At 47.6% G+C, this 12,439-nt stretch overlaps 1 protein-coding gene across 1 annotated transcript in view; it reads right to left on the reverse strand.

Moving 5' to 3' along the window:
• LOC113406341 (mediator of RNA polymerase II transcription subunit 14-like) overlaps nucleotides 1–12,439 on the reverse strand; it is a 56,845-nt gene that overhangs the window by 25,743 nt on the left and 18,663 nt on the right. The window contains exons 13-16 of the mRNA XM_026650658.1: nucleotides 10,534–10,693; nucleotides 9,719–9,913; nucleotides 5,123–5,257; nucleotides 3,864–3,940 (exon numbers count right to left, since the gene is read on the reverse strand). Coding sequence (XP_026506443.1) covers nucleotides 3,864–3,940; nucleotides 5,123–5,257; nucleotides 9,719–9,913; nucleotides 10,534–10,693 — 567 coding nt within the window. The remainder of the gene's footprint in view (nucleotides 1–3,863; nucleotides 3,941–5,122; nucleotides 5,258–9,718; nucleotides 9,914–10,533; nucleotides 10,694–12,439) is intronic.

Below are 12,439 nucleotides of genomic sequence, written 5' to 3' on the forward strand. Positions count from 1 at the left end.
CAGTTACGGAAAAGGTAACTGTCTTTTCTTCAAGTGATTGCTCATGTGTATTCCACAATAGGTGATTCCAAGCTATATTTGTTGGAGGTTGGTAGGAGTTCACAAACTCTCAGGACAGAGCACAGTCCTGCCAAACCCAGAGTCTTCCCTGGTCTGGGAGACGATCGCATAATGCGAGGTGAATGTGTGAACTGAAGACCATGTGGCAGCCCTGCAAATGTCCTGAATGGGACACGGGCTAAAAAGGCACCCGATGAGGCTTTCGTCCTAGTTGAGTGTGCCCTCACAATTGACGGGGGAGGGATTCCCGCCAGGTCATAACAGGTACAGATGCACTAGGTGGTCCATTTGGAGAGCCGCTGAGTGGAGATCAGCAGACCCCTCATGCGTTCGGCCGAGGTAATGAACAGCTGCGAAGACTTTCTGAACGGCTTAGTCCGCTCCAGGGTAAAAGGCCAGAGCCCATCTCACATCCAGCGTGTGGAGGCGGCACTCCTCACTGGACGCATGGGGTTTGGGGCAGAGGACCTTCAGGAAAATATTCTGACCCATATGGTAGGTGGAGACCACCTTTGGGAGGAACGAAGGATGTGGGCGGAGCTGGACTATCCTTATGGAACAGTGTGTACAGGGGCTCGGAGGACAGGGCCCTGAGTTCCGAGACCCGTCTAGCAGACACGATCGCCACCAGGAAGGCTATCTTCCACGAGAGGTGCAACCAGGAGCATGTAGCTAACGGCTCAAAGCGGGGACCCATCAACCGGGCCAGCGCCAAGCTCGGGTCCCACCCAGGGACTGGGGGCCTAACGTACAGGAAGAGATGATCCAATCCCTTAAGGAATCAGCCACTCATAGCATGGGAGAATACTGTGTGCCCCTGCACCGGCAGGTGGAAGGCCGAAATGGTGACACCTGGAGGAGAGAGTCTAAAATGAGATCTAAGGTGAAGGAGATAATCTAAAATTAGATGGATCAGGGCAGCCATGGGGGAAACGCCCCGCTCAGCCGCCCATCGGGAAAACCGAGACCACTTTGCCAACTGGAGGGTGTTGCCCCGGGAGATGGTGTTGAGGACCCACCGATCCGAGGTCAGCCGTGACCACGCCAGGAGAAAAGCACACAACCGGTTGGAGAAGGGTAGCTTTACTGCGTGTGGATCCCTGATGTGAACTGGCAGGTCACCCCAGGGCATTCCATCAAAACTGCCATTTCCCTGCCTGTTTGCCCTTGGAGGACCCCGGTTGGGGAGCAGACTGGGACTGCCTCTGCGGGCGTTTCTTATAGTCCCACGACTTTTTATAAGTGGGCTCGTATTTGTGCCCTCCAGGCACAGCACCAAAGATGCACGTCCCACCGACTCCTTTCTTGGAGGCTAGGACAGGGAGGCCGATGGCCGGTCCAAGGCTCCGGCCACCAAGCGAGCCCCCACTGGGGGCTGCGTCGGGTGTCACGGGGCCCATTGGTACCACTGTGCCGGCCACAGAGCCCGATGCCACTGCACCTGCTGCGGCACCGGCGGAGCAGGCTGTTCAGCCTGACTGGCCTGTCCCATTGATCGATGACTACGAAGGGAGGCCGGGCTGGCGTACTACCTGCCACTGTCCCTGGACTGGGAGGAGCATTGGCAACGGTGCCGACCACGAGACCATGATCCCAACGTGGAGGAACGGTACCGCCGGTAGCAGCTGCTCCGCGATCGGCTGTGGTGGGCGGATCCGTGCTGGCGAGCCGCCGTCGTTCGAAGCCCAGAACTGCGGGAGTGGTGCCGTGGCCGGGTCCTGGAGCGAGATGACGAACGGAAATGGCATCGACGTTCGTGTCACAACTAGCTACGGTAGCCCCTCGGAGACGAAGACCTTCGGTGTCGTCTGTCTCGGTCTCGACAGGGCACGCTCCACAAGGCGGAGCGCTGCCTGGAGCCCCTGTCAGTCAGAACTCAGCCAGACCACCTGGTGGGGGTCGATGGTGACTAGCGTGGACTACGCACGGGACGGTCGCTGAGCAGCGAACTGTGTCAGGAACATTCCCTCGACCGCGAACGGTACCAAGCCAGGGGCGACTGTGGAGATCCTAGCAGTGGCTTGCCTCTGGACCGTGGAGCCAGAGTTGACAGTGCCCCTGGTACCAGCATGGACATAACGTCCCAGGCCGCTTGCAGGTCCTCCGGCATGGAGGGCATCCAGACATTCAGGGCCTCCGAATGGGCCTGACTACTCTGCTCAACCCGAGATGGAGGCCTGGAGGCCGATGGGGACCGAGGACTGCCCAACATAGGTCTAGCCTCTCCCCCAGTCTTGCTCCGAGGTCACGGCGGAGAAGGCCTCTTCTTAGCCTTCTTGGTGTGCCCTGCGGACGGGGAGCGGTGCCGACTGGTAGATGGCACTGAGGGGTCACCGCGGTGCCCAGTGCCAACTCAGAGCGGCACGCCAGAGTCAGGGTCAACACCGATTCCATCAGGATAGCCCAGAGCCGAATGTCTCTTTCTCTCTTGGTCCAAGGCTTGAAAGACCTGCAAATTTTGCAGCAATCGCGGAGATGGGTTTCGCCCAGACAGCGTAAACAGTCCATGTGCGAATCACTCACTGGCACTGGTCACCTATAAGTGTTGCATGACTTAAAACCCAGGGCACGGGGCATGCCCCAGCCTGGGCGCACTAAACTAAACTAAGTTACACTAACTAGTTCAACTACAGGTACTATTACACTGAACAAACAAGAGTTCTGGAGGAAAGCTGCAGACAAGCTAGAGCAGAGCAGTTCCGAAGCACCATTGCTGGCGGCAAGAAGGAACTAAGGGTGGGGAGAGCACGCAGTGCCCCTTATACCGCGCCATAGAGGTGCCACTCCAGGGGTCGCTGGGGCGCTCCCCTACGGATACTGGGGAAGGGGGGGAAACTTACAGCACCGGTGCACATGGTGAGCACGCACACCTATTGTGGAATACACATGAGCAATCACTCAAAGAAGAACTATGGGCTGGATGCATTAGTATAATTCACATTCCTGGAGAGAGGTACGGTGAAACCTCCCAAGCCAAGGTTCTAACCTCCTGATTGCTAAGAAATACACAGGGAACCTGGGACACAGGCTAGTAGCAGAATGGCAATTCCTGCCAAGGACGGTAGCAGGAGATGCTAGGTTAGAAAGCCATCTTTGGCTGGAACAAGGAAGGCTACAATTTTGTCACAGAGGTCACGGAATCCTTGACTTCCAGAGACCTCCATGACTTGAGCCTGCAGCAGCAGGGAGCTACAGGGTCCCTCTGCCACCTCTGGTGGCTGGCAATTGCGGGGCTGCACCGCGAGCTCTGGGCCGCCGCAGGGGTGCTCTGGAGCTCTGGGCCGCTGTGGAGGGCAGAGGTGCCCCAAGTTGAGAGCCACCGGAGGTGGAGGAACCCAACAGTTCTGAGCCAGGGTCCCTGGGGTGGTGTGGGGACTCCACAGCTCCCCATTTTGCTTTAAAAGTCAGGGATAGGTCAAGGGCTTCTGTGAAGTTTTCTTTATTTCTCATGACTTTTACTAAAAATATGCATGACAGAATCTCAGCCTTACTTATAGTTGCTGTGCATTTGTCATGTTTGGAAGAGACAGAGACCATGCCCCTTAGCTGGTCAATTCTCACCTATGAACAGACACCAGGACTGGCTGTTCCAACAATAAAGGGCAATACATTCTTTTCCTACTCTTCCCCTCCCCACCGCAGGCCACATTACCTTAAATGACTGGGGATGTAAAATAAGCCATTGTTTAAAACAAAAATGCTTTTCAAAGTTTAGTGTTGCAAGGTGTCAAACTCTTCAAATGCTCCTTTTTCCTAATACTGTTCATGTACTTGATAAAATGAAGTGTATAACAATATCTTACTTTAATAAACGTATAGCATGGCTGAAGCCATCTCCTTCTACCTGTACTCCTTGGTGTGGAATCTCCATATTAGACAACTAAAGAAAAAGGAAGATTTCATTAAGTTATAACAAACAAACGTAAGGGGGGGGGAGCTGTACACTCTCTCAAAGTTTGCGTCTTGCTACAAGTGACAGTTTCACATTCTGAGCATGGAAAATTGAGAACACGGGGGGCCACGCTACACTCTTGTCTCCCCTCGACATCCCACTATCTCCCCTTCTCTCTCTTCACTTTATCCTGTCCCCTACCCCGCCCTTCCCTCTCCCAAGCATCAGCGGTGGCAGGGAGTCACAGCTGCAGCTGGAGTAGGAGGACCGAGCTCTAAAGCACTCAGTTGGCCCATGCAAACAGATTCCTGACATTGGCCAGCCGCGCATTTAGAATGGAAGGCAGAGAGGACTAGAGAAGGAACAGTATGCAGGCATGTCTGAAGACATGTTAGCACATGCCCCCTGAAGCAGGGTGGTTACCCCGCTCCTGCCCTGAAGGGCTTAAAACAGTCCTGGGAGAGGGCTGTGGCAGGAGAAAAGCTGGGCTGATTGGGAAAGCAGCCACAGCTGTAGCCAGTGCAATCAGGGCCCAGCTGGCCCTTATAAGAGGGCGGTGGGCCAGAAGGACGAACAGACACTCTCTTTAGCTTACTTGAGAGAGAAGGACCTGGCTGCCTGGGAAGCTGAGAAGGGTATCTAGGGTGGAGCAGTGCTGGCGAAGGGCAGAGGGAGCTGGGAAGCTCTGGCCTAGCAAAGCCCCAGGCTGCAGGCCGAGTTAAGGGCCAACAAAGGTACTGGGGCTGCAGAGGGGCAGCCCAGATATAGGCAGAGGCAGCAGGTCCAATCCCCCTTGCCAATGATGAGTGGTTTATAGACCGCAGTCTGCCCCAGGGAGCGGGGGCTAGATGATGACTGGCATTAGCCACTGAGGCACACTGGGGATGGGGTTGGGGGTTCCCCTGGGTGGGGAGACCCAGATTGTGGGTTGCTATTAGGGGGCAAAACCCTGATATAAAAGGCACCGGGGTCCGGGAGGGACACAGGGGGCCAGCGGCAGGTGGGACATCAGCCAGCAGAGGGGGCTCCAGAGCTGGAAAAGAGCTAATTCCCTGGACAACCAGCAGGAGGCGCCGGGCCGGTGAGTCGTCGCCCCGCCACACCCCCAAATATAGATAAATCAGTTTATACAAAGAAATTCTAGGAAAATGTTAATCTCATAATACTTACCTCCATACGAAGTCCTATAAATGGCATATTTGTATCACACATTGCTACAAGATGAGCTAGGACTTTATTGAAGGCACTCATTTCTCCAGATCGTTTTGGTTTCTTAGATTCTACAGAACACGGATCACCAGACAACTAGAATTCAAACAGAGAAAGAAGATATCTACTAGCCCATTTGGAATGAAAACAGTCACCCTTCAAAAAGGTCATAATGCAGAACAAAAGCTTGATCAGCTGTTATGTTTGAAATGAAATACTCTCTGGGCACATATGGTTACTCTTAAGGGTTAGAGGACTCAATCAGGTTTATTTAAAAGCATTCTATAATTTTCTCTCAAAACAATTTAGTGTTTAACACACTTGTAAACCTTCGTTGCGTAAACTAGTTTACTGAGTCCACACACAGCACTCCCCCCAAAATATTATGAGTCTCCTGAAATACCTTTCCACATAGTGACTAGATCAACTCCTCAAATTAGGGGGTTTGGGAGTTGCAATCTACATTACCTTACAATCCTTTAAATTTCCTCTGAATATTCACTTAAGCCACAAGACTTCAAGAAACCTCCTACTTACACCTTTTACATATTCACTGTATCATTGAAATATATTTGAAATACACTAGCTTTTGCTCAATAATCACAGCATTTGATTGATGATGCCTCATCCTTTCCCCTATCCCTTCTCACTGTCCAGTCAGCCTCCTCATTGCATTATATCTGAAGTAGTTTGTAAACCCCATCAGCAGATGACACTAGGGAACTGGAGCAAAAATGTAAAGAACAATCCTATAAACAAGCACTTTCAAATATATAAAATGGCATACTTTTGTAAAACAGGACACCGATAATGCATAAATATATCGGATATTTGGGAAACTAGAAAGGCTCCAGAACTGCCAAAATTATGTAGCGTAGACAAGGGTCTAGTTAAGAAAAAAATAAAAAGAACCCTCCGCACAAACAAGAGTTACTTAAACACAACTGAAACAAGCAAGAATTATCACAATCATTCTGTTTATTTTTTAATGAAATACAAAGTCACAGTTAAAAGTGTATCTTTACACATCTTTAAACATTAGGTCCAAGAACACTCCACACTTAGGGTATGTCTACACTACAATTAGGCACCTGCAGCTGGTCCTTGCCAGCTGACTCAGGCTAGCGGGCTCAAGCTAAGAGGTTGTTTAATTGAAGTGTAGATGCTCAGGCTGGAGCCCGGGCTCTAGGACTCTGAGGTGGGAGGGTCCCAGAGCTCCAGCTGCAGCCCAAACATCTATACCACAATTAAACAGCCCTACAGCCTGAGCCCAAGTCAGCTGGCACAGGCCAGCCACAGGTGTCTAACTGCAGTGTAGACATACCCATAGGACCGGAAGCTGAAAATTAATTTTCTAGATCGTGCCCCTGCAGTGAGCACAACACAGACAGGCTCTTTGCAGGGGTCTCAGTAATGACTTCAGCAGGACTTTGCCATGCACCTCTCATTGTAGGATTAAAGTTTTAAAGTTTCCATACCAAGAGCCCTTTAAGTTTATTACCTTTCATACATTCATCACATTTTTAATTAGAAAATTTACATTATAACACTCCATCCCATGAACTCAAAGTTCTTTCCATCTATTCACAACTTCTTGTAAAATACCTCCCTAAAAAACCTTCTACATATATTCAATCCATGATGACACCAGGCAGCATAGGCAAAGACTACCGTATATACTCAATCATAAGCAGGTTCGTTTATAAGCTGACCCCCCCTCCCCCCAAGATGGATAAGTAAAAATAGAAAATTTTTATAACCCATTCATAAGCCGACCCTATAATTCAGGGTCAGCAAACTTTGGCTCCCGAGCGATCAGGGTAAGCCGCAGGTGGGCTGAGATGGTTTGTTTACCTCGAGCGTCCGCAGGCACAGAGGTAAACCTAAGTAAACAAAGTGTCCCACTGCGCCAGCTGCTTACCCTGACAGGCCGGGACAGCAATTGGTGGGGAAATTTTTTTTGGGGCGGGGAAGAAGCTGGGAGTCAGGGGAGTAACCCTTGTGACCACTCCCCACATGACCCCACCTCTAGCCCGGGACCCCCATACTCTCCCCATCCCATCCCTTCCCACCTTCTCTGGGGAGGGCCAGCGGAGGATGTCTCTGGCTTGGCCGCAGCATGCTCCGGCGGACCAGGCCGGGCGGCGTGGCCGCAGTGTGCTCCGGCGGGCCGGGCCAGGCGGCGTGGCCGGAACGTGCTCTGGGGCATGGGGCAGAGCGGCACGGCTTCAGCCTGCCAGCCCCCGGAGCTGCAGCTGCCTCGGAGGCTGGGGGGAGAGCAGCGTGGCCAGAAGCAGAGAGACTCTGGCCCCGCCTCTTCCCTTCTGGCTGTGCTGCCTCTCCTTGCTTCCTCTGTTGGGGGGAGGGGGGGAAGGGCTGCGTCCCACCTCTCCCTCTCTATACCCATTCATAAGCCAACCCCCTTCTCTGGTGCTTCCCTTTTTTTTACTAAAAAAAAAAAAAAAAATCGGCTTATGAACAAGTATATATACTTAAAAAGGTAAATAGTTAAAATTGTATACATTTAAAAGCAAAATTTCAGGGTTACTAGACTCTAGTGATTAAAAACAGATCAACTATTTGAGTATCAGAGTCAAGTTTAATTAAGTTACTATTACTATTCTAATATTAACAAATTAATGTTGCCTTTATCTAAAATATACTTGATTTAAAATAAATATGTAAGCCCAGGTTGTCAAAACTAGTAGTACATCTCTACCCCGATATAACGCGAGTTCGGATATAACGCGGTAAAGCAGCACTCCGGGGGGGCGGGGCTGTGCGCTCTGGTAGATCAAAGCAAGTTCGATATAACGCAGTTTCACCTATAACACGGTAAGATTTTTTGGCTCCTGAGGACAGCGTTATATCCGGGTAGAGGTGTAATAAAGTCAGAATGACTCAAGACCCCTAATTTGTTTGTATAGCTGCTAAAACAAGGGAAGACCATACACAGTGAAAGGGTATTTGACTAAGGTCTCATCTACAAATGGAACTTATTATGGAATAAGGCAGGGTGTGTCTTTAAAGCGCAATAACTTTTCCGGAATAGCTATTGCAGAGTAGCTTATTACACAATAGTAATTCTGCTTCATTTCCCCATGTAGAAGAGATGTGACGTTATCTGATTAAAATATGACCGTATAGATCATTGTTGCAACCAGTTATATATTTGTAGCAAATCTTGTACAATGGTTGTCGAGTGAGGGGTCTATGAAAAGGTTCTGATTTGCTGGTTCTGATTATGCTATCTGTATGCATGTATCATTTTTGTATGTGAAGTTATAAGTATTGGCTCTATACTTGGATTTCAAACATTTGCTCCTAGGGTAACGCCCACAAAGTAATTAGCCAACACATCTTGGAGGGACTATTCAAATTGAGTAACCCATCAAAAGAACATTTAACTAACAATGGACCATGGGAGACACCCATCTACACTTAAATGAAATTTCCTGCTGTGACTAGGCAAAATGCATGGACATGTGACTTGCCCATGTGACTCCAAACTCCATCTTGTTGCTGTGATTTTCCACAGTAAGAACAATGGGATGTCTTCCACATGGCAAAAGCTATAAAAGGCCCTGGAAACACCTCCATTTGGTCTTCAATCCTGCTTCTTACCTCTGGAGGAACTTTGCTACAAACTGAAGCTCTGAACAAAGGACTGAATGACCCATCTAAGCTGTGGATGTACTCCAGAGACTTGACTTAAGCCAGCAATTTATTCCATCACTACTACAAGCCTGAACCAAGAACTTTGCCATTACTGTATGTAATTGATTCCTTTAACCAATTTTAACTCTCACCTTTCTTTCTATGAATAAACCTTTAGATTTTAGATACTAAAGGACTGGCATCAGCGTGATTTTGGGGTAAGATCTAAGTTATATATTGACCTGGATGTGTGGCTGGTCCTTTGGGATCAGAACCTATTTGATTAGACCGGTTGTAAAGAACCGCTCATCTCTGAATGGTGGTGATATAAGAGGGAGGAATAGCTCAGTGGTTTGAGCATTGGCCTACTAACCCCAGGGTTGTAAATTCAATCCTTGAGGGGGCCATTTAGGGAACTGGGGTAAAAATCTGTCTGGGGATGGATCCTGCTTTGAGCAGCAGGTTGGACTAGATGATCTCCTGAGGTCCCTTCCAACCCTGATATTCTATGATTAAGAACTGGAATGCCTAAGGAGACTGCCTTTATGTTTTCTTGTTAGCCAGTGTGGTGAAATAGGAATTTATTTTTGTGGCTGGTTTGGTATATCTTATAAAAGAATAACCACCAGTTTTGGGTTGTGTTTGCCCTATTTCTCAGGGGTTTGTCCTGAATTTGGCATGCTCAGTTATGACCCACTAAGACACGGTTACAGAGGTAAGCTACGCAACATTTCAAATATGCCATTACTAAAGCTGCCAGTTATACCCACAAGCTGCATCTAGCTTTGAACTGGGACAAATTAATCTTTCAGGTACTTATAATTCACCTACAACCACACACTATTCATAATCTTAGGGCAAACACAGATTTAATGTCTGTTTCCATATGGAAGTACAAACCTTGCGCTTGGCACCGCCTTTTGCTTGTTTCCCACTTTTTGTGTCTAGTACCAACTCCTCGATGTTTGGTTTGAATTGCTGTAGTAAAAGTGCAGTAGCAGGGCTGTCATCTCCTTCAGGACAGCTCACAGAGAGAAAATGATTCTTGTACTCCAGTTCTGTGGGGTTGCCAGGAACTTCAAACATCTCTACCACCTATGTTTAAAACAAAACATTCATTTTGAGAAGAACCTTGACAAAATAAAAAAAATAATAATAATTAAACTACGGGCGGGGGAGGGATAAGCTCAGTGGTTTGAGCATTGGCCTGCTAAACCCAGGGTTGTGAGTTCAATCCTTGAGGGGGCCACTTAGGGATCTGGGGCAAAATCAAAATTGGTCCTGCTAGTGAAGGTAGGGGGCTGGACTCGATGACCTTTCAAGGTCCCTTCCAGTTCTAGGAGATGGGATATCTCCATTAATTAAAATTACATTCGTTTTTTTTCCCCCTCTTTCAAAAACTATTTTGTCTCTTTCTAAAAACACTGTATTATAGTAGGGAAAACAACTCAGGAAGAGAAGGGAGACCAGCCTGCTAGGAAATAAAAAGAAAGCTAGAAGGCTCATGGAGTAACAAAAACAGATTATGTTCATACAAACCATATTAATAGACAGACCGTGGGAGCTAGAGAAATGGGGACTAGACGATTAAAGCAATCATCACTGGTAGCCGGTCTATCATGCTGTATTTACCATTTTTTTTTTTTTGTTTGTTTGTTTGTTATGCTTTTGTCTCCAAGCACCAAAGTTCAGAAAAGTGTTTTCCAATTACTTACAATGTAGTACTGTGGAAGGCGAGTGAGTTTGATAAACAGTTTGTGCTTGGAAAGGTTTCCAACAGGATGGCTAGCATAATTAGCTAGCTGCAATGTTTCACTGGTCACTGTAGGCAGATGTTTTATAGACTGTTTGCATCGCTGCTGTCCAAGCCAAAACCTTGCATTAAAAAAGAAAGAAACATTAGTGCTTTGAGTTTTTATGTATTAAAATGCTCCAAAACAATAAGTCATACAGGGTCACTATCAAATTAAAAGTTATATACAGAGTGAAGTTGATGCAAAGTTAATTACCCTAGACCAATAGAATTTTAAAAATTAGATTTACTTGTCACTATTTATGTTTATATTTTGTATCCATCAGCTTGGGTAATGATAATTCGATTTCATTTATTTATAGTCTATTTCACTTTTAGATTCTTACTGCTGCAACACTTGGATTTCAGAGACTACAGGGATGTGTTCTTTCATTTAAGAACTCTATTCAGTGAGATTTTAAAAAGACATTGCTGGAAATATTTCTGCAGGATTACAGAATTAGAGAATACCTTAGAAAACCTTGCAGGTTTTAGTGAGTTCACAATGTGGCCCCTTCCAACTTTACCGTGACCCATTAAAAAAATTTACAGGAGAAAAATTCTTCTTACTTCAGTGTTCTGGCAAGCCATGAAACAATTTTTTAAACAGACACTGACACTGCACTATTCTGTTACTTTCTGGGTTTCTGCTATTTTCTAGCATAACTATATGAACCTGAAATTTCAGGGATGAAGAAGGGATGACCTATATAGAAGATATTACAGCACATTTATCCTAATATAAAGCTGAATCGGAGTCAGAATATTTGAGATATTTACAACAGGATTCTGATCACACAGGCAAGACTACAAGTGACAGCTAGGTCTGAGAATGAGCCAGAGATATATAGTTTGATTTTCAGATGTACTGAGCATCCAGTTTCTGTGGTCTCCAGCTGGAGTTTTGGGTGCTTGGAACCTCTGCAAGTCAGGACAATAATGCCCAAAAGTAAGCCTGCCAAGTCCTAATGGCTGTTATAGAATAGAGAATAGCTGCCTCACGGTTTGCAACGCTATCTTGGCCTTCAGTTACAGACCACAATTTATAACACAGGAATGTTGATAATTTCCCAGGATGCCAATAGAGTATGACTCTTACAAAAGTGTGCTGGGAGTTTGGGGAGCTGCAGGATGACAGAAGACGGGATTTTGTTTTCACATGGCTTTAAATTGTATTTGTATTACTTGTTACAGTCAGGTTTGGGAGGCTCTAGGGACATAAGGGCGTATATTTTATTGAGTTAATATATTATTTGCTTAAAATTATTAGGTGCCTCAATCTTAGGGCTTCAGAGGACATCTAAATCTATAAGTTAGAACATACCTTAATGGTATAAACTAATCAAAACTGAAGTGCTAAAATAACTGGATAAGAAGTGGAATGCATTATGCTGACAATGGGCAACTCCTGTTCCTTCCTCTGCTGCTACAAAGGGGAGGGGTTTTTTTGCAGCAGAACTAGTAACATTCAACTGTGTAAGAACGTGGGAGGAGGGAAATAGGGTTTGGGGAAGCTGTGCATGTGTGCACGCACGGTGAAATTTTGACCCTAATGAAGTCAATAGGAGTTGGCATGGACTTCAGTTGGGACAAGATTTCACCCACATGGTGTTGCGAAGGCCAACTACAAACAGGGCCGACTCTAGCTTTTTTGCTGCCCCAAGCAGCAAAAAAAAGCGCCGCCCCCGAGCCCCCCCCAGCCGAGCAGCCGCGCCGCCCCCCCTCCGAGCGCCGCCGGAACCCCCCCCAGAGCGCTGCCCCCCCCCGCCGAGTGCCACGCACCGGAGCCCATCCCCCCCTGCACCGAGCGCCGCCGGAACCCCCCCAAG

The sequence above is a fragment of the Terrapene carolina genome, unplaced genomic scaffold (genome assembly GCF_002925995.2).
Source record: "Terrapene carolina triunguis isolate 2854851 unplaced genomic scaffold, T_m_triunguis-2.0 Scaffold26, whole genome shotgun sequence".
NCBI classification, from domain to species: Eukaryota; Metazoa; Chordata; order Testudines; family Emydidae; genus Terrapene; species Terrapene triunguis.